The sequence below is a fragment of the Oncorhynchus keta genome, chromosome 2 (genome assembly GCF_023373465.1).
Source record: "Oncorhynchus keta strain PuntledgeMale-10-30-2019 chromosome 2, Oket_V2, whole genome shotgun sequence".
Taxonomy (NCBI): Eukaryota; Metazoa; Chordata; class Actinopteri; order Salmoniformes; family Salmonidae; genus Oncorhynchus; species Oncorhynchus keta.
The window spans coordinates 27,962,320-27,985,833 of record NC_068422.1 but is presented as its reverse complement, the minus strand read 5'-3'; the positions used below and the strand labels follow the sequence as shown (position 1 = coordinate 27,985,833).

At 42.6% G+C, this 23,514-nt stretch overlaps 1 protein-coding gene across 8 annotated transcripts in view; it reads left to right on the top strand.

Moving 5' to 3' along the window:
- LOC118366125 (E3 ubiquitin-protein ligase MARCHF8-like) overlaps nt 1-23,514 on the top strand; it is a 131,839-nt gene that overhangs the window by 19,127 nt on the left and 89,198 nt on the right. For all 8 annotated transcript variants that reach the window (XM_035748552.2, XM_035748553.2, XM_035748550.2 and 5 more), the window contains one exon: nt 12,975-13,164. In XM_035748552.2, coding sequence (XP_035604445.2) covers nt 13,069-13,164 — 96 coding nt within the window. In that variant the 5' untranslated portion in view covers nt 12,975-13,068. The remainder of the gene's footprint in view (nt 1-12,974; nt 13,165-23,514) is intronic.

Here is a 23,514-nt window from a genome sequence, read left to right as displayed (position 1 = left end):
AGAGAGAGAAAGAAAGAGAGAATTAGAGAGAGCATATGTGGGGTGGTGATAGAGGAATTCTACATTCCTGAGTGTTTTGCAGCCAAAACCAAATTCACACTCTTATCTATTTCATGATAAGTTGTAAGTTTATCATTTGCATGAATTAGCAAGAGACCAGTCTTAAAAACAAGTTCAGCATTTATTCTTGATGAGTACTGACCCAAAATACAAAGAACATTACATTTTAAAGAGAGAACATAAAATGACGTCATCAGTTTCACACTCTCTCCCATCCTTACAATAGCGTAGTATACTCAGGCCTGGAGAGCTTCTACTCCCCTCATAAAACCAACACTCCAATCTGTCTAAAAGATATACTTTTTCTCCCCTAATGGAACATAACCCAAACATTCTTATCTTGTCTGAAAAGCTATATCATCTCTCCCCCTTAAACTGCCCAAGAGGCACAGACAATTAATTCGTTCTGCTTACATTTTCAGTAACAGCTTAACCAAGAACCCATACTTTTCACACCATAACATAATAGTATTAGAATAAATGGTTCTAATCAATAATGTATACATAATTAATCATTTCAACCATAATTTCCTCTATCAGGTGGCCAGTCCTCTTCTGGCTGTGCCGGGTGGAGATTATAACAGAACATGGCCAAGATGTTCAAATGTTCAGAAATGACCAGCATGGTCGAATAATAGTAAGGCAGAACAGTTGAAACTGGAGCAGCAGCATGGCCAGGTGGACTGGGGACAGCAAGGAGTCATCATGTCAGGTAGTCCTGGGGCATGGTCCTAGGGCTCAGGTCTGTTGAAACTGGAGCAGCAGCATGGCCAGGTGGACTGGGGACAGCAAGGAGTCATCATGTCAGGTAGTCCTGGGGCATGGTCCTAGGGCTCAGGTCAGTTGAAACTGGAGCAGCAGCATGGCCAGGTGGACTGGGGATGACTCCTTGCTGTCATGTCAGGTAGTCCTGGGGCATGGTCCTAGGGCTCAGGTCCTCCGAGAGACAGAAAGAAAGAGAGAAGGAGAGAATTCGAGAACGCACACTTAGATTCACACAGGACACCGAATAGGACAGGAGAAGTACTCCAGATATAACAAACTGACCCTAGCCCCCCGACACATAAACTACTGCAGCATAAATACTGGAGGCTGAGACAGGATGATATTGCCATATCTTCAATTTAAGCCTTCTAGAATGTGTGTGCCCTCAGGCCTGAAGGGAGGCTAAAGTCATTCCGCTACCCAAGAATAGTAAACCCCCCCTTTACTGGTTTAAATAGCCGACCAATCAGCCTGTTACCAACCCTTAGTAAACTTCTGGAAAAAAATTGTGTTTGACCAGATTGAACCTTTATTTAACTAGGCAAGTCAGTTAAGAACAATTCTTATTTACATTGTCGGCCTACCCTGGCTAAACTCGGACGGCGCTGGGCCAATTGTGCGCCACAAAGAGGCACTTGGGAAAATTGCAGGTGGCTCAGAACAGGGCAGCATGGCTGGCCCTTAAAAGTACACGGAGAGCTAACATTAATGACATGCATGTCAATCTCATGTCTAAAAGTGGAAGAGAGATTGACTTCCTCATTACTTGTTTTTGTAAAAGGTATTGACAAGCTGAATGTGCAGAGCTGTCTGTTTTTAAAATACTAGCACACAGCTCGGACACCCATGCATACCCCACAAGACATGTCACCAGAGGTCTCTTCACAGTCCCAACCTCCAGAACAGTACTACGTAGAGCCATGACTACATGAAACTCTATTCCACATCAGGGAACTGATGCAAGCACTAGAATCAAATTGAAAAAGCAGGTAAAAATACACCTTACAGAACAGCGGGGACTGTGAAGTAACACAAACATAGGCAAAGACATGCATACACACATGATAACATACGCACTATACATACATGTACACATGGATTTTGCATTGTAGATTTGTGGTAGTGGAGTATGGGCCAGAGAGCACACACTTAGTGTGTTGTGAATTCTGTAATGAATGTAATTATAAAAAAATATATATTGTTTAACTGCCTTAATTTTGTCAGACCCCAGGAAGAGTAGCTGCTCCCTTGGTTCTTAACACACTCAAACCGGTGCGCCTGGCACGTACTACCATACCCCGTTAAAGGCACTTAAATATTTTGTCTTGCCCATTCACCTTCTGAATGGCACACATATGCAATCCATGTCTCAATTGTCTCAAGGCAAAAAAATACTTTTTTAGCCTGTCTCCTCCTCTTCATCTACACTGATTGAAGTGGATTTAACAAGTGACATCAATAAGGAACTATTATTTTCATCATGAGCTAAATGTATTGGTTTCCTACCAAAGTTGCAAAGAAAATGTTGTGAAACATTGTAACAAACACAAGAGACCAGCAAAATGGATAAAAGGGGGTGGTGGCAGTAGCAGGAAGAGCGACATCTAGTGGGCAACATATGGTACGTTCACACTAATTTACGGTAAATAATGCAAGTGACTTCAATGGTAGATTTTTCTGAACGGGAAAAAAACATCACCAGATTCACAGAGAATACATTACAAAGGGTGAAGAATCAATACTCCAAGCAGCAGCTCCTTACTACTTGTTAAACAGAGATAACTGATACTGTATACTGGTTGTTGAGGGTGGAATCTGCGTGGATGGGTCTTTGGGTGGCTATTGATAATTCTGTTGAATTCCCCATATCTTACTCATTCAACTTAGCTTAATTTCTCAGACATCAAATTATATTTCAACAAGGTAATGTTTCAGGAATGCTAATCTTAATTGTTTCTAACAACAGAAACAATTTATTTATTGTGCCTTTTGAGGTAGAATGACTCAGGCCTGTAATGCAATGGATGTAATACAGTCCGGTATTAGTGTTGACCTGGTTTACCTTCTGTCTTCTAACTCAATCTAACCATACCCTGCTCTGAGCTCCACTATGTCTGCCTGTCTACTGTTCCCTACAGTAACTCAATCTATCCCTGCTGTGCTCTGTGCTCCACTATGTCTGTCTATCAGCCTCCATAGGGAGAATGACTATTGATCCTCTGGAATAGTCTCTCTCTCTCTCTGTGGAGGATGTCAGACCTTGCTGTGCCTGCAGTGTAAAGAATTCTGTGGTGGTTGGAATCTAGGCTGTTTGCAAAGCCCCTCTGAATCACACAACAGAGATCGGAGCTAGGCAGTGGCTGATGGCACTAGGTAGTTGGTTGCATTTTTATATAGAGCTTTCGACAAAGCCTCAAAGCACTTCACATTAGGCCTATATGGGGATAACTCATCCCATTCCACAGCTGACATTTTGTGCCAGAACACTTACCACACATGGTGGCTGAGATGAGTGGTATTGGTACGCAATGAAACTGGAAACAGTTGACAGCCCCCATATATCACCTTGGCAGAAGTGCTAGCTCAGCTGGAATGGATCGGGAGTAGTAATACATGATCTATTTTTGATGATGTACTGTACCTTACCATTTTCTGGTTGATGATGTACTGTACCTTACCATTATCTGGTTGATGATGTACTGTACCTTACCATTCTCTGGTTGATGATGTACTGTACCTTACCATTCTCTGGTTGATGATGTACTGTACCTTACCATTCTCTGGTTGATGATGTACTGTACCTTACCATTCTCTGGTTGATGATGTACTGTACCTTACCATTCTCTGGTTGATGATGTACTGTACCTTACCATTCTCTGGTTGATGATGTACTGTACCTTACCATTCTCTGGTTGATGATGTACTGTACCTTACCATTCTCTGGTTGATGATGTACTGTACCTTACCATTATCTGGTTGATGATGTACTGTACCTTACCATTCTCTGGTTGATGATGTACTGTACCTTACCATTCTCTGGTTGATGATGTACTGTACCTTACCATTCTCTGGTTGATGATGTACTGTACCTTACCATTCTCTGGTTGATGATGTACTGTACCTTACTATTCTCTGGTTGATGATGTACTGTACCTTACCATTCTCTGGTTGATGATGTACTGGTATGTACTGTACTTACCATTCTCTGGTTGATGATGTACTGTACCTTACCATTCTCTGGTTGATGATGTACTGTACCTTACCATTCTCTGGTTGATGATGTACTGTACCTTACCATTCTCTGGTTGATGATGTACTGTACCTTACCATTCTCTGGTTGATGATGTACTGTACCTTACCATTCTCTGGTTGATGATGTACTGTACCTTACCATTCTCTGGTTGATGATGTACTGTACCTTACCATTATCTGGTTGATGATGTACTGTACCTTACCATTCTCTGGTTGATGATGTACTGTACCTTTCTCTGGTTGACCATTCTCTGGTTGATGATGTACTGTACCTTACCATTCTCTGGTTGATGATGTACTGTACCTTACCATTCTCTGGTTGATGATGTACTGTACCTTACCATTCTCTGGTTGATGATGTACTGTACCTTACCATTATCTGGTTGATGATGTACTGTACCTTACCATTCTCTGGTTGATGATGTACTGTACCTTACCATTCTCTGGTTGATGATGTACTGTACCTTACCATTATCTGGTTGATGATGTACTGTACCTTACCATTCTCTGGTTGATGATGTACTGTACCTTACCATTCTCTGGTTGATGATGTACTGTACCTTACCATTCTCTGGTTGATGATGTACTGTACCTTACCATTCTCTGGTTGATGTACTGTACCTTACCATTATCTGGTTGATGATGTACTGTACCTTACCATTCTCTGGTTGATGATGTACTGTACCTTACCATTCTCTGGTTGATGATGTACTGTACCTTACCATTCTCTGGTTGATGATGTACTGTACCTTACCATTCTCTGGTTGATGTACTGTACCTTACCATTCTCTGGTTGATGTACTGTACCTTACCATTCTCTGGTTGATGTACTGTACCTTACCATTCTCTGGTTGATGATGTACTGTACCTTACCATTATCTGGTTGATGATGTACTGTACCTTACCATTCTCTGGTTGATGTACTTCTCTGTACCTTACCATTCTCTGGTTGATGATGTACTGTACTGGTTGATGTACTGTACCTTACCATTCTCTGGTTGATGATACTGTACCTTACCATTATCTGGTTGATGATGTACTGTACCTTACCATTATCTGGTTGATGATGTACTGTACCTTACCATTATCTGGTTGATGATGTACTGTACCTTACCATTATCTGGTTGATGATGTACTGTACCTTACCATTCTCTGGTTGATGATGTACTGTACCTTACCATTCTCTGGTTGATGTACTGTACCTTACCATTCTCTGGTTGATGATGTACTGTACCTTACCATTCTCTGGTTGATTATGTCATTACGGCCATTGTGGTCCTTCAAGGTCTGTTTTGTCGCCCTGAAGTAGCAGTTCCCGCTTTACACAGAAGGGCTTTTCATTCGTCATGGATGTGTAGATTTATACAGCAGTTGTGTTTTGAAAGATAATTTCATGGGTGGATGCTTAATTTATATATCATGTAGGTGTACATTTGATTTACATTAAATTATATTTGAAACAGATCTGGAGACTTGATAAACAGCATAGCACTGTCTTTGAATTTAAAACCATAAGGGAAAGATTTATTCAAGACCTTGCTTATGGCTGCAATGAAATCACTGTTGACTTGAACTACCAGAGCTAGAGCTTTATACAGGGTCCATTCTTACAGGCCTCTACGGAGAAACATTCCTATTATAATAAAGTGCAAGGGCCTGCAGCCGAGAAAGAACTGGGTTGTATACACGAGGCCAGGTTTAGATCTTACAGATGGAAAGGTTGTGTCAATGTTTCTAATCGGTTTATCTATGGTTTCATAATAAAAATTCACCTCAGCAGAATAATCAGTCAGAATTGTCTGACTGTTTTCCCACAGATAATTTCAGTTCCATTTTTCCCAGACACAGACAGTAGATGAGGGATGTTCGGAAAGCATAACACGCACGCACAACGAGACTTTATGAAGAGTGTAAACAGAGGTGTGGTATTCAGATATTGTCACAACCAGCCTGTATTGCCTTTTTGATGAAAGTTTGTTATCTGAAGATATTCTGGACTGAACTGTGTGTCCCTTCACACAGAAGCCTGCCAGCTTGTGTTTGACCATCAATAAGGTTTACAGGCTGACACACATGTTCAATACCAGTCATTGGTATCATAGGAAACCTATAATGAAAGATGTGTGATTATGTTATTACTGTACTCCAATATATACCTGTGTCTATTATGATATTCTAAAAATGTATCTGTAAGGTTCGCTGACTCCAGTGAGTTATGATGATATGATGAGGGGAGAGGAGGGAGAGAAAGAGTTGAGGCTATAAAATGTTTATTTACATTGTTTACAATATTGGAGTAAAACAAGCTTATATTTTGGGTTCTGATGGGGTCCGACAGTTGAATGAACTCATGAGGCATTTAAAGTTATATTCTTTAAGAATCAATGGGTTAGTGGTGCGGTCAGCTGTTTTTCCACCCGCACCCACCTGCAATTGCTAATAACTCATCCACAACCGCCCGACCTATATGTGAAAAAGAGTAAATATGAGGCCTGCACCTGGTCCTAACCCGCTAATTTAGAAAATGCACAGTAGGCTACAGTCCGAGATGGCAGAAATATTTTTTGACAGGGGGTGTAGGATTTCTTTGGGCCTTTTAGATACTTTTGGTCATGTAGTGTATGTGGACACCTGCTCGTCGAACATCTCATTACAAAATCATGGGCATTAATATGGAGTTGGTCCCCCCTTTTCTGCTATAACAGCCTCCACTCTTCTGGGAGGGCTTTCCCATACAGTGGGGCAAAAAAGTATTTAGTCAGCCACCAATTGTGCAAGTTCTCCCACTTAAACATATTTAGAGAGGCCTGTAATTTTCATCATAGGTACACTTCAACTATGACAGACAAAATTAGAAAAAAAATCCAGAAAATCACATTGTAGGATTTTTTATGAATTTATTTGCAAATTATGGTGGAAAATAAGTATTTGGTCACCTACAAACAAGCAGGATTTCTGGCTCTCACAGACCTGTACCTTCTTCTTCAAGAGGCTCCTCTGTCCTCCACTCATTACCTGTACTAATGGCACCTTTTTGAACTTGTTATCAGTATAAAAGACACCTGTCAACAACCTCAAACAGTCACACTCCAAACTCCACTATGGCCAAGACCAAAGAGCTGTCAAAGGACACCAGAAACAACATTGTAGACCTGCACCAGGCTGGGAAGACTGAATCTGCAATAGGTAAGCAGCTTGGTTTGAAGAAATCAACTGTGGGAGCAATTATTAGGAAATGGAAGACATACAAGACCACTGATAATCTCCCTCGATCTGGGGCTCCACGCAAGATCTCACCCCGTGGGGTCAAAATGATCACAAGAACGGTGAGCAAAAATCCCAGAACCACACGGGGGGACCTAGTGTATGACCTGCAGAGAGCTGGGATCAAAGTAACAAAGCCTACCATCAGTAACACACTACGCCGCCAGGGACTCAAATCCTGCAGTGCCAGACGTGTCCCCCTGCTTAAGCCAGTACACGTCCAGGCCCGTCTGAAGTTTGCTAGAGAGCATTTGAATGATCCAGAAGAAGATTGTGAGAATGTCATATGGTCAGATGAAACCAAAATATAACTTTGAAGATGAAACGTGGCTGGGTCTTTCAGCATGACAATGATCCCAAACACACCGCCCGGGCAACGAAGGCCTAGCCAGTCTCCAGATCTCAAACCCATAGAAAATCTTTGGAGGGAGTTGAAAGTCCGTGTTGCCCAGCAACAGCCTCAAAACATCACTGCTCTAGAGGAGATCTGCATGGAGGAAGTGGCCAAAATACCAGCAACAGTGTGTGAAAACCTTGTGAAGACTTACAAAAAACGTCTGACCTCTGTCATTGCCAACAAAGGGTATATAACAAAGTATCGAGATAAACTTTTGTTTACTTATTTTCCACCATAATTTGCAAATAAATTCATAAAAAATCCTACAATGTGATTTTCTGGATTTTCTTTCTCATTTTGTCTGTCATAGTTGAAGTGTACCCATGATGAAAATTCCAGGCCTCTCTCACTTGCACAATTGGTGGCTGACTAAATACTTTTTTGCCGCACTGTAGATATCGGAACATTGCTGCTGAGATTTGCTTAAATTCAGCCACAAGAGCATTAGTGAGGTCGGGCACTGATGTTGGCCAATTAGGCCTGGCCTCACAGTGGGTGTTCCAATTCATCCCAAAGGTGTTAGACAGGGTTGAGGTCAGGACTCTGTGTAGGCCAGTCAAGTTCTGCCACACCGATCTCGACAAACCATTTCTGTATGGACCTCGCTTTATGTACGGGGGTATTGTCATGCTGAAACAGGTTGGAAGCACAGAATCGTCTTGAATGTCATTGTATGCTGTAGCGTTAAGGTTTCCCTTCACTGGAACTAAGGCGCCTAGCCCGAACCATAAAAAACAGCCCCAGACCATTATTCCTCCACTAAACATTACAGTTGGTACTATGCATAAAGTTCTCCTGGCATCCGCCAAACCCAGATTCGTCCGTCGTAGAGTTCCTGTAGGTATCTGCCAAACCCAGATTTGTCTGTTTCACTGCCAGATGGTGAAGCATGATTCATCACTCCAGAGAACGCGTTTCCACTGCTCCAGAGTCCAATGGCGGCGAACTTGTCAATCACTTATTAAAGACTCGCATCGCAGTAAGACACAACCCACTGTGCAAAAACTGACTGAATCAATGTGGAAAACTGATTGTATTTGCAAAAAGTCCTCAACGTATGGAAATTGTTTTTTTTTCACCAAACCTTTAACCTAAATCCAATGACATGGTGACAACTCAACCAAATGTAAATCAAAACTAAATAAAATAACATTTTATTGGTCATATACACACACATATTTTGGGGTGGCAGGTAGCCTAGTGGTTAGAGCGTTGGGACAGTAACCAAAAGGTTGCTAGCGAATCCCTGAGTTGACAAGATAAACATCTATCTTTCTGCCTCTGAACAGGGCAAGGTTGTAATTAAAAATAAGAATTTGTTCTTAACTGACTTGCCTAGTTAAATAAAGATATACATGAGTTTAGCATGTGTTATTGCGGGTGTTTATTTTTAATTTTTTTATTTCACCTTTATTTAACCAGGTAGGCTAGTTGAGAACAAGTTCTCATTTGCAACTGCGACCTGGCCAAGATAAAGCATAAGCAGTGTGAACAGACAACACAGAGTTACACATGGAGTAAACAATTAACAAGTCAATAACACAGTAGAAAAAAAGGGGAGTCTATATACAATGTGTGCAAAAGGCATGAGGAGGTAGTCAAATAATTACAATATTGCAGATTAACACTGGAGTGATAAATGATCAGATGGCCATGTACAGGTAGAGATATTGGTGTGCAAAAGAGCAGAAAAGTAAATAAATAAAAACAGTGGGGATGAGGTAGGTGAAAATGGGTGGGCTATTTACCAATAGACTATGTACAGCTGCAGCAATCGGTTAGCTGCTCAGATAGCAGGTGTTTGAAGTTGGTGAGGGAGATAAAAGTCTCCAACTTCAGAGATTTTTGCAATTCGTTCCAGTCACAGGCAGCAGAGAACTGGAACGAAAGGTGGCCAAATAAGGTGTTGGCTTTAGGGATGATCCGTGAGATACACCTGCTGGAGCGCGTGCTATGGGTGGGTGTTGCCATCGTGACCAGTGAACTGAGATAAGGTGGAGCTTTACCTAGCATGGACTTGTAGATGACCTGGAGCCAGTGGGTCTGGCGACGAATATGTAGCGAGGGCCAGCCGACTAGAGCATACAGGTCGCAGTGGTGGGTGGTAGAAGGTGCTTTAGTAACAAAACGGATGGCACTGTGATAAACTGCATCCAGTTTGCTGAGTAGAGTATTGGAAGCTATTTTGTAGATGACATCGCAGAGGTCGAGGATCGGTAGGATAGTCAGTTATTTTAAGTCTATGTATATAGACAGCAGCCTTTATGTGCTAGTGGTGGCTATTTAACAGACTGATGGCCTTGAGATAGAAGCTATTTTTCCGTCTCTCTGTCTCAGCTTTGATTCATCTGTGCTGACCTTGCCTTCTGGATGATAGCGGGGTGAACAGGCAGTGGCTCGGGTGGTTGATGTCCTTGATGATCCTTTTGGCCTTCCTGTGACATCGGGTGCTGTAGGTGTCCTGGAGGGCAGGTAGTTTGTTGGGCAGACCGGTGATGCGTTGGGCAGACCACACTACCCTTTGGAGAGTCTTGTGGTTGTGGGTGGTGCATTGGCCGTATCAAGAGCTGATGCAGCCCGACAGGATGCTCTCGATTGTGCATCAGTAAAAGTTTGTGAGGATTTTAGGTTTTGCGCCTTCTTCACCACACTGTCTTTCTGAGTTGACCATTTCAGTTTGTCAGTGATGTGTACGCCGAAGAACGAGAAGCTTTCCACCTTCTCCACTACAGTCCCATCGATGTGGATAGGGGTGCTCCCTCTGCTGTTTCCTGAAGTCCACGATCATCTACTTTGTTTTGTTGACGTTGAGTGAGAGGTTGTTTTCTTGGCACCACACTCCCAGAGCCCTCACCTCCTCCCTGTAGGCTGTCTCATCATTGTTGGTAATCAAGCCTACTACTGTTGTGTCATCTGCAAACTTGATGATTGAGTTGGAGGCGTGCTTGGCCATGCAGTCATGGGTGAACAGGGAGTACAGGAGGGGACTGAGCACGCACCCTTGTGGGGCCCCAGTGTTGAGGTTCAGCGGGGTGGAGGTGTGGTTTCCAACCTTCACCACCTGGGGTGAAATGATGTCTGTGCCAAGTGGGAATGGTGTATGAATCATTAGACTCAAGCAGTGTGTGTGAGTGTGCGTGCTGACAGCAATCAGAGCCCACTCTCACTCTTTTTGTGTGTTTCAGCATGTTATTGTAAAACCGAACAAGCCTCCAGTCATAATGACCTCTGTTGCTGGCACCATGGCAACAAGGTCACTTTCTGACCGATCAGACCTTTTCAGGAAGTTATTGATTGGCCAGATGGTTACCGAAAGAGTGATGGGCCAGACATATACCGTAACATTGATTATCCAGAACACAAATGTAACCCACATGGAGTTTAAATATTTAGTACAATCTCTATTTTAGGCCCCACCTACAGGCCTAGAGATTAGTTTTAGAACCAGGCTTACATCTGTAAAGGCTACAGTCCTCTGCTTGTTCAGTTGGCTATATTGGTGAAGTACTAGCTACAGTATATTGATTAAGGCCTGTTCTTTTGCAGATAATTCAAATTGTATGAGTACATTATCTTTCTAGCAGATTCTATTCAACTATAAATTATCTAGTGATAAGCAAGCGATATGTGAAGTAGGGCTAGGTTCAACACGTGTGTGTGTGTGTGTGTGTGTGTGTGTGTGTGTGTGTGTGTGTGTGTGTGTGTGTGTGTGTGTGTGTGTGTGTGTGTGTGTGTGTGTGTGTGTGTGTGTGTGTGTGTGTGTGTGTGTGTGTGTGTGTGTGTGTGTCATCATACTGCTGGGATCTACAGCGGTCCAAACAGAGGTGAAACAAAATGGCAGTACTGCCTACAAACACATGACCTTGTCCCTGTATCTGCATAAAGCCTGGATTTGTGTGTGTGTGTTAGTGCAGTAGGATGGTGAAGGCTGGGTCAGTGTCCATGTAGCACTAGTGTGTAGGGGAAACAGTGGTTTGTGCAGACATTTCTCTGGACTCACTGTCTCACACTGGAGATAAGCTCATAAGCAATTGCATGTTGGAGGTCTCCCTTTCACTGTCTTTCTCTCTATTCCTCTCCATCTCTCTCTCTCCACCCTCCTTCACTCTGCCCCATCTCTCTTTCTCTGTCTCCCACTCTCCTGCTCTCCTTCTCTCTCATTACACAATGGAAAGCATTTCCTTAATGGAAAGCCCTGGTATGTAATTCATCTGTCTGTGATGGTATCAGGTCCCCTTGTTAGTCTCCCTGTGTCTTGTCCTCACGGTCTGTAATGTCCTTCGGATCTGAGGGAGAGACTACCAGAAACCCCTATAGTCCCCTGAGATATCCCTAACCTTTACTGAGAGAGAACCCACCTCTACTTCCAGACAGCACTAGATTAGTGATGCATCAATACCCCTCATCCTCGCCTTTCTTCCTGTCTTCTACCTCTTCCCTCCCTCCCTGTTGTTGTGTTATCATGGGGCTGCACTTTGTGACAACTGCTGTTGTCAAAAGGGCTATATAAAATGCATTCGATTGATTGACCGTGGTTCAGCCTTCACAGCACAAGGCAATGTTTACAGAAGGCAGAAAATGCTATCATCCCAAACTAAATATTATTATTTGTGTTTACCCTTTATTTAACTAGGCAAGTCAGTTGAGAACAAATTCTTATTATAAGTGTTGATATTAGTTGGTAGGTGTCTTTAATTCAACATTGTGTTTTGATGTTTTTCTAATACCTTTTAAGACTTTTTCTGGGTGATGTTTAGTGCTCATGGGTCCTTTAACATGGAAATGACCTCTGTGGTGCACATTGTTATAAACAAATCGTTATATTTGTCGTCATTGCATCAATTCAGGCAATTTATCGCAATATAGATTTTTGTCCGTATCATCCGGCTCTAATTCAGACCTTTGTCAATGTGGACAGTCAGTGTGCTATGTTCTATTCAGACCATGGTTCATTCTCTCCCTCTCCATCAATGTGCTCTTATTCTATTTTCAGACAATAGTTTTTATAGACTTCACAGCATGGGCTGTTCTGACTCTTTTCTCTGTCAATGTGTTATCATCACTCTGATTAGCCACCCACAGTTCCAGAACCAGACCAGTCATACTGTTGGAGGAAAGAAAAGAAAATGGCTACAAATAATAAAAGTATATCTTGTGAAAATAAATGTGAGTAGTGTTATTTATGTGCTGTATGTCTAAACCTGTATCTCCTCTTTCTTCTTATTCTCCTCTCCAGAGCAGTGTAGCCTGGGAGTAGCGATTCAGCCCGTCATGCCAGCGAGACAGGAAGTGTATGTGTGAGCCCGACCAGTCCGGTGGGCTGCACGGGGATGAACATGCCACTGCACCAGATCTCTGTCATCCCCCGTGATGTCACTTCCTCCCGGGTCAGCGGCAGCGGAAAGTCCAAGGACAAGGACAAACAGGTAGGGTCAAAGATCATGGTCTTCTAGTGGGGTGTTTTGGAGGGGGACACCATTTGGTATGACATGTTTTTAGCAGGATGACACACTTTCTTAAACAGACTAATGGCAAGATCCATTGTGGACCACACCTTGTCATGTTTTAATACCGGTTCAGTGTAGCTGTGATTCCAGGAACTCCAAAAAGACAGATTGGGGTGTGTGTGTGTGAGTAGAGAACAGCTCACAGTTCATCACAGTAAAGTCCCCACTGCTAAGCTGAAGTGGTTTAATGTGGAGAAGCTTTCAGTTTGTGGACGGTTTTGTGCTACTATGCTGAGTTGGACGGTCACAGGAGGATGTGTGTAGTGTGTTGCTTGCCATTTTGTGGACGTACTACGCAGCGCACAGACCCCCTCGCTCACTCAACTTTGTGGAGATACATTGAGTTTTCTTGTAGGCCTTTTATGCGGGGAAACAGTGAAGCCAACTGTGTAGCCTATTCCCCGTTTCTGTTTATGAGTCTTTTATTGAACAATGTGAAACAATGTTGTGTCTGTTAGCTGCTTTTCATTAAATCAAGCATAGCTGTTCTTTTTATGGCCTAAAATAAATGTGTTCATATGGGCATAAATGATCTACAGGCTATAGCGTACCGAATTTTGTTCAGTAATGAAAATAAAACATTTTCATGCAGAAAAAATGGATCTGGTAAAAGGCTGACATTTGGAGGTTTCAATAAATAAAAAATACTCTGTCACATGACTATAGAAATGGAAACATTGTGATTTTAGAGACACAAAGTAACAATAGCCTATGATTAAAGGGTTAGTCTATAATGGGCTCTCACCATCATTATCATTATTCCCATCGTTCCAATTCAATCAAGTCACAATTATCAGCTTTGGTATTGACATCAGTGAGCAGGCTTTCAGAGAGAGGACAGACACATGGGTAGGCCTATCTACTGAAAACAAAAATTGTAATGAAATTCAGACCACAGAAATCCAATGTTTATATAAAATGTCTGCCTTTTACCCTACATTTAACAGTCTAAGTCAATTTAATGTTGGAAAACATCACAAAATCCATTTGGCCTGTGTGGTTTCATTGAGTCTCATTATGATACGGAAAACGTAGCCTATTTCAAAACAACAGAATACCATATTTTGAGTTTACTGTACAGGCCATTATATAAAATATTAATCCGAGGTACAACTTTAAGGCAAAGACATCTTTTAAAACTTGTTTGATATTCACCTCATGTCTTTATAATATGAATGAAAATGTAGTCTATTTTGTTTTGAAATCACTAACGTTATTTGTCCATCTCTCCAATTTGTTGCCACTTTCAATCAAAAAATATGCATGAGAAAGTCACAAGACTATAACATTGGAATGTAGTAAAGTGCCACCCAACCCTGGCTTGAGGACACTCCGGTGAAGCCATTGAATAAAATGCATTACAAGGAAATAAAGCTTTATTGCTTTTGAACCTGTTTAAAAATGCTATAGGTCAACATTTTTACCCTGCATAGTTTGGATGATCCTTTTGGTAACGTATGAGACATTCTAGAAACACCATGCGCGCGCTATCACAACAGCTGTTCACTTTACTGTCATTCTAGAAACACCATGCGCGCTATCACAACAGCTGTTCACTTTACTGTCATTCTAGAAACACCATGCGCGCGCTATCACAACAGCTGTTCACTTTACTGTCATTCTAGAAACACCATGCGCGCTATCACAACAGCTGTTCACTTTACTGTCATTCTAGAAACACCATGCGCGCTATCACAACAGCTGTTCACTTTACTGTCATTCTAGAAACACCATGCGCGCTATCACAACAGCTGTTCACTTTACTGTCATTCTAGAAACACCATGCGCTGTTCACTTTAATGTCATTCTGGATGCACAACAGCTGTTCACTTTACTGTCATTCTGGAAACACCATGAAACATCACAACCGCTGTTCACTTTAATGTCATTCTGGAAACACCATGCACGCTATCACAACAGCTGTTCACTTTACTGTCATTCTAGAAACACCATGCGCGCTATCACAACAGCTGTTCACTTTACTGTCATTCTAGAAACACCATGCGCGCTATCACAACAGCTGTTCACTTTACTGTCATTCTAGAAACACCATGCGCGCGCTATCACAACAGCTGTTCACTTTACTGTCATTCTAGAAACACCATGCGCGCGCTATCACAACAGCTGTTCACTTTACTGTCATTCTAGAAACACCATGCGCGCGCTATCACAACAGCTGTTCACTTTACTGTCATTCTAGAAACACCATGCGCGCGCTATCACAACAGCTGTTCACTTTATTGTCATTCTAGAAACATTATCACAACAGCTGTTCACTTTACTGTCATTCTAGAAACACCATGCGCGCTATCACAACAGCTGTTCACTTTATTGTCATTCTAGAAACACCATGCGCGCTATCACAACAGCTGTTCACTTTACTGTCATTCTGGAAACACCATGCGCGCTATCACAACAGCTCTTCACTTTACTGTCATTCTGGAAACACCATGCGCGCGCTATCACAACAGCTGTTCACTTTACTGTCATTCTAGAAACACCATGCGCGCTATCACAACAGCTGTTCACTTTACTGTCATTCTGGAAATCATTTTCTGAATCAGATGATGATTTGTTGAAAAGGGGTTCAAGTTCGATGTCTGTCTAATCTCACAGATAAATGCTTACTATATTGATGGGCAAACAACACTGCCATTAATACACAGATTGAAAAGTGTTTTATTTCAGCACGATTTTGGACAAGTAAAATGTTTTAGAATGTATTAACATTTTACAATCCCATGAGGCCCAAAATACAGTTCTAGTTTTAGGTCATACTTAAATGTAAAATAATAATATGCACACAAACTAAAGGAAACAGAATACTAAAATAGTTAACTTAAGATTCTCACAAAGACAGGCACACAGTCCAGACAGACAAACAGTACAGTAGGCTATACATTGCACAAGAAGAGTATAGGCTATTTTAAGAGATTTAACTGAATGAATGCAAATGTGCGCCGTATGCTGCTAATTAAAAATAACTATGTCCAATTGATTACCTTTGAAACTATCCTCTTTGAACTGCCGGATCTGAGTAATAGTCCAGCAATCGAATTGCAAATCGTTCATATGCTAATAATCCAAATATTCTGCTTAAAAAGATCTTGCACTGCTACCCTCAGCATTCATTATTCTTACACGGAACCCATACTGGCTGTGCGCATGCGCCATCGTGCATAAGTATATTTTGTCCCCCTACGCCAAACGCGATCATGACACGCAGGTTAAAATATCAAAACAAACTCTGAACCAATGACATTCATTTGGGAACATTTCGAAAAGCATTAAACATTTATGGCAATTTAGTGAGTTAGCTTGCACTTGCTAGCTAATTTCTTCTATTTAGCTAGTTTGCTGTTGCTGCTGCTCGGCCATGGAAACCCATTTCATAAAGTTCCCGACGATCAGTTCTTGTGCTGACGTTGCTTCCAGAGGCAGTTTGGAACTCCGTAGCGAGTGTTGCAACCGAGGACAGATGTTTTTATGCGCTTCAGTACTCGGAAGTCCCGTTCTGTGAGCTTGTGTGGCCTACCACTTCGCGGCTGAGCCGTTGTTGCTCCTAGACGTTTCCACTTACCAATAGCTGCACTTACAGTTGACTGGGGTAGCTCTAGCAGGGAAGACATTTGATGAACTGACTTGTTTGAAAGGTGGCACCTATGACAGTGCCACGTTGAAAGTCACAGAGCTCTTCAGTCAGGCCATTCTACTGACAATGTTTTGCTATGGAGATTGCATGGCTGTGTGCTCGATTTTATACACCTGTCAGCAAAGGGTGTGGCTGAAATAGCTGAATCCACTCATTTGAACGGGTGTCCAAATACTTTTGTATTCATATAGTGTTCTTGTGCATCTGCCTGTGCTTGTGCGTATAGAGGCTCCACTGTTAAGCTGAAGTGGTTTAATACGGAGAAGCTTTGTTTGTAGTTGTTTTCGTGCAAATGCTGAGCCATAAGGTCACACGGGAGGATGAGTGTGTGTATGTCTCTCTTTTATCTATTTTTTTACACGCAGGGTATATGTGTGTGTTTGTTTATGTTATTGTGCTCCTATGTGTTTGTGTTTGTGTGTGTGAAGGGCTGGCAGTAGTGGTCAGCTGTGGATCTGCTAAACAAAGCGTTGTGCTGTCAACATGTCTGTCTGCCTGGTGTCTGTCTTCTTACCAACAAAATACTCAATAACACGGTCTATTGTTTATCAGGGTCTGAGTACCTCAGCATGTCAACACAGGTGTTTACAAGAGCCAACTAAACCTGTACTTATGGTGGACTTGACATAGCCTGATTTAGCTGCAGACACACTTTCAGCTCGAAGATTCCATAATAGTTTGTGAATTAAGATGACTGCAGTCATTCAGTAAGTTACGTACTATATCCATGCTTTGTCTGCATCCTTGACAGAGGATATGCTCTAATTGGCCTACTTCTCTCTGTTCTGTTCTTTGCTAACATCCCTCCTTCCATCCCTCTGCTAGCACAAATCCCCCTCTCCCTGCGGCTAAGATCTGTTTATTCCTCTCAGGGATGGAGGGATAAATGGAGGTGATTCCTCTCCTCCCTCTGGATCCATCGGAGGAGTGCAGGAGAGGGGGATGGAGCGGAGGAGAGAAATAGCTATTGCTTACCCTGCATTCTGATTAGTGGAAGTGTGTGTGTTTGAGTGTGGTTGCGCCTGCCTTTAGTCAGAGTGCAGCCCATCTGTCCGAAACAGACACACCTTGTCTTTTAGTGCCTCTAAAAAAAGAGAAGGGGGGAGAGAGGGAGCATTTTCCTCTATTTAGAACTCTGTGTTAGTCGGCTGCTTCCTCTCAACGCTCTTCAAATACTCAATAAATAATTGATTCTCTGTCTCTCTTATCTATTTCTTTTTAAGACACACACACACACACACACACACACACACACACACACACACACACACACACACACACACACACACACACACACACACACACACACACACACACACACACACACACAGACTGTCTCTCACATATCTGAGTAAATCCACTGTGTTAACACTGTTATCCATATGAAATTGTGTTGGGAAAAATATGCCTCTGAAATAAATTGAAGCAACACATTGTGAGACACAAAGTTGTACAGTTAGGTTCCAAATGACACCCTATGCCCTCCCATAGGGCTCTGATGAAAAGTACTGCACTATATAAAGAACACGGTGCCATTTGGGACACAGACAAAATGCTTACTTATGTGCCCTTCCCAACAATGCAGAGAGAGAGATTGTGATCACACAGTTGTTCGGAACAGCTGGTGCTCTCATGCATAGTTCCGTGTTGCTTGCCTCGGCATGAGCATAGAAGACATTTAGCTGGTGTGATAGGCTCGTGTCACTAAGCAGCTCACGGCTGGGTTTCCCTTCCTAAGATCGAATCGTACTACACCGGCTCCGACGCTCGTCGGATGTGGCAGGGCTTGCAAACTATTACAGACTACAAAGGGAAGCACAGCTGAGAGCTGCCCAGTGACACAAGCCTACCAGACAAACTAAATAACTTATATGCTCGCTTCGAGACAAGTAACACTGAAACATTTATGAGAGCATCAGCTGTTCCGGATGACTTTATGATCAGGCTTTCCGCAACCGATTTAAGACCTTCAAACAGGTCCACATTCACAAGGCCACAGAGCCAGACAGATTACCAGGACGTGTACTCCGAGCATGCGCCGACCAATTGGCAAGTGTCTTCACTGACATTATCAACCTCTCCCTGTCCCGAGTCTGTAATACCAACATGTTTCAAGCAGATCACCAGCATTTTCTTCTTTGCTTATGAGCTTATACAGTTGGTTGAGAGCGGTCTTAGAGCCAGCTTCGTTCTGTGGTGGTAAATAGACAGATACAAATAATATAGATGAGAATTCTCTTGGTTAATAGTGTGGTCTACAGCTTACCATAAGGTACTCTACCTCAGGCAAGCAATACCTCGAGACTCTTTTAATATTAGACATTGCACACCAGCTGTTATTGACAAATAGACACACACCCCGACCCCTCGTCTTACCAGAGGTAGCATCTCTGTTCTGCCGGTGCATAGAAAATTCCGCTAGCTCTATATTGTCCGTATCGTTGTTCAGCCACGTCTTGGTGAAATATAAGAGGTTACAGTTTTTAATGTCCCGTTGGTAGGATGATCTTAATCATAGGTCATCAATTTTATTTTCCAATGATTGCACGTTAGCAAGAAGAACGGATGGCAGTGGGAGTTTACCCGCTCGCCTAGGGATTCTCAGAAGGCTGCCCGATCTGCGGCCCCTTTTCCTGGGTCTTTTCTTCACGCAAAAGGTGGAGATCTGGGCCTGTTCCAGTGAAAGCAGGATATCCTTCTCATCTGACTCGTTAAAGGAAAAAGTTTCTTCCAGTCCTCGGTGAGTAATCGCTGTTCTAATGTCCAGAAGTTATTTTCAGTCATAAGAGACAGTAGCAGCAACATTATGTAAACAATAAGGTTAAAAGGAGGTCAGAGACCTGACCGTGTGGTGCAAGGACAACAACCTCTCCCTCAACTTGATCAAGACAAAGGAGATGATTGTGGACTGCAAGAAAAGGAGGATTGAGCACGCCCCTATTCTCATCAATGGGGCTGTAGTGGAGCAGGTTGAGAGCTTCAAGTTCCTGGGCGTTGTTGGCCAATTTCTTCAACAGATTATCAGTTCTACAGTCGTGGCCAAAAGTTTTGAGAATGACACATTAATTTCCACAAAATTTGCTGCTTCAGTGTCTTTAGATATTTTTGTCAGATGTTACTATGGAATACTGAAGTATAATTACAAGCATTTCATAAGTGTCAAAGGCTTTTATTTACAATTACATGAAGTTGATGCAAAGAGTCAATATTTGCAGTGTTGACCCTTCTTTTTCAAGACCTCTGCAATCCGCCCTGGAATGCTGTCAATTAACGTCTGGGTCAGATCCTGACTGATGGAAGCCCATTCTTGTATAATCAATGCTTGGAGTTTGTCAGAATTTGTGGGGTTTTGTTTGTCCACCCGCCTCTTGTGGATTTACCACAAGTTCTCAATGGGATTAAGGTCTGGGGAGTTTCCTGGCCAGGGACCCAAAATATCGATGTTTTGTTCCCCAAGCCACTTAGTTATCACTTTTGACTTATGGCAAGGTGCTCCATCATGCCGGTTAACTTCTTGGTGCACCCATCCCGTTAGCGGGATCATTTTCGTCAACATCCGCTGAATTGCAGAGCGCCAAATTCAAATGAAATTACAAAAAATATTTAATTTTCATTAAATCCCAATGCAATATAGCAAAACACAGCTTAGCTGGTTGTTAATCCACCTGGCGTGTCAGATTTCAAAAAAGCTTTACAGCAAAAGCTATCCAAGCGTTTATGTTAGGACATCTCTCTCAGCAGACAAAACATTACAAACCGATAGCAGCCAAGTAGATTGGTCACGAAAGTCAGAAAAGCAATAAAATGAATCGCTTACCTTTGGTGATCTTCGGATGTTTGCACTCATGAGACTCCCAGTTACACAGTAAATGTTCCTTTTGTTCCATAAAGCATCTTTTTATGTCCAAAATACCTCCATTTGGTTGGCGCGTTTTGTTCGGAAATCCACTGGCTCGAGCGGTCATGACTGGGCAGACGAAACTTCCAAATAGTATCCGTAAAGTTCATAGAAACATGTCAACCGTTTTTTATAATCAATCCTCGGGTTGTTTTTACAATAAATAATCGATAATATTTCAACCGGACCGTAGATTTATCAATAGGAGAGAGAGAGAAAATGTCTGCTCCAAGCTGTTGCGCATGCAAAACTCTGCTGGCACCCAGCCATCCACTGACGTGATGTGATCCTTCTCGCTCATTTTTTCAGAATAAAAGCCTGAAACTATGTCTAAAGACTGTTCACACCATGTGGAAGCCATAAGAAAGGAATCTGGTTGATATCCCTTTAAATGGAGGGAAGGCATGCGATGGAACAGGGAGATTCGTTTCTCTTAGGCACTTCCTTGTTGGATTTTCCTCAAGTTTTCGCCTGCAATATAAGTTCTGTTATACTCACAGACAATATTTTGACAGTTTTGGAAACTTTAGTGTTTTCTATCCTAATCTGACAATTATATGCATATTCTAGATTCTGGGCCTGAGAAATAGGCAGTTTCATTTGGGTATGTTTGTCATCCAAACATCAAAATACTGCTCCCAACAGGTTAAGGCATTGTTCGTCACCAAACTGTTCCTGGATGGTTTGGAGAAGTGTCTCTCTGAGGATGTGTTGGTACCATTCTTTATTCATGGCTGTGTTCTTAGGCATAATTGTGAGTGATCCCACTCCCTTGGCTGAGAAGCAACCCCACACATGAATGGTCTCAGGATGCTTTACTGTTGGCATGACACAGGACTGATGGTAGCGCTCACCTTGTCTTTTCCGGATAATCTTCTTTCCGGATGCCCCAAACAATCGGAAAGGGGATTCATCAGAGAAAATGACTTTACCCCTGTCCTCAGCAGTTCAATCCTTGTACCTTTTGCAGAATATCAGTCTGTCCCTGATGTTTTTCCTGGAGAGAAGTGGCCTCTTTGCTGCCCTTCTTGACACCAGGCCATCCTCCAAAAGTCTTCGCCTCACTGTGCGTGCAGATGCACTCACACCTGCCTGCTGCCATTCCTGAGCAAGCTCTGTACTGGTGGTGCCCCGATCCCGCAGCTGAATCAAATTTAGGAGACGGTCCTGGCGCTTGCTGGACTTTCTTGGGCAACCTGAAGCCTTCTTCACAACAATTGAACCGCTCTCCTTGAAATTCTTGATGATCCGATAAATGGTTGATCTTACTGGCAGCAATATCCTTGCCTGTGAAGCCCTTTTTGTGCAAAGCAATGTTGACGGCACGTGTTTCCTTGCAGATAACCATGGTTGACAGAGGAAGAACAGTGATTCAAGCACCACCCTCCTTTTGAAGCTTCCAGTCTGTTATTCAAACTCAATCAACATGACAGCCTTGTTCTCGTCAACACGCACACCTGTGTTAACGAGAGAATCACTGACATGATGTCAGCTGGTCCTTTTGTGGCAGGGCTGAAATGCAGTGGAAATGTTTTTGGGGGATTCAGTTCATTTGCATGGCAAAGAGGAACTTTGCTATTAATTGCAATTCATCTGGTCACTCTTCATAACATTCTGGAGTATATGCAAATTGCCATCATACAAACTGAGGCAGCAGACTTTGTGAAAATTAATATTTGTGTCATTCTCAAAACTTTTGACCACGACTGTATATAATTCTTAAACTTATATATATTGGTAGTAGAAAGGAATCACAGACTCTTTGTTTAAGTATTAAAATTCTCCTTTAGTAATACAATTGTAGGCAGAAGTTGGTACAGAGAACAGTATATGATAGCTCTCCCCAGGTTCTGCAAAATGTCTAAGACATCCTGTAACTCTTATAGTCTCTCCCAGTCCTCCTTGCATGATTTTTCCTGGCAACAACATTTTAATAAATTTAACCTCCCCCTGACAGCAGCATCTTGTCAGCAATTAAAAGCTCTGAAGTGGGTTTGACCGGAACTTGACCTTTCATCACAACATAACAAGGTGAAGAAGTCTAAGCATCTTCTGACAGGTGGCTGTTTTCATCAGGCCTGCGGCAGCCTTGTGTTCTCAGCAAACCAGTCGTATTTTCAGAACCTCAGATAGCCACATTGGCGCCCAGACAGGAGGAGTATGAGTGTAGGCGGTTTCCGCCTTCTGATAGTGTCTGAAGGGCACAAAACTCAAAAACAGGTGTTAACACACACACGGAGATCTCCTAAAGAGGAGACCTTACAGTTTATCATAATACAATTTATTAACCCTTTAAAAGGTATGAGGCCTTGGTTTAACCCCTTCGGTGTCCACATCACCAACAAACTAACATGGTCCAAGCACACCAAGACAGTCGTGAAGAGGGCACGACAAAACCTGCTCAGGAGACTGAAAAGATTTGGCATGGGTCCTCAGATCCTCAAAAGGTTCTACAGCTGCACCATCAAGAGCATCCTGATGGGTTGCATCACTGTCTGGTATTGCAACTGCTCGGCCTCCAACCGCAAGGCACTACAGTGGGTAGTGCGTACGACCCAGTACATCACCGGGGCCAAGATACCTGCCATCCAGGACCTCTACACCAGGCAGTGTCAGAGGAAAGCCCTAAAATTGTGAAAGACTCCAGCCAACCTAGTCATAGACCGTTCTCTCTGCTACCGCATGGCAAGTGGTACCGGAGCACCAAGTCTAGGTCCAA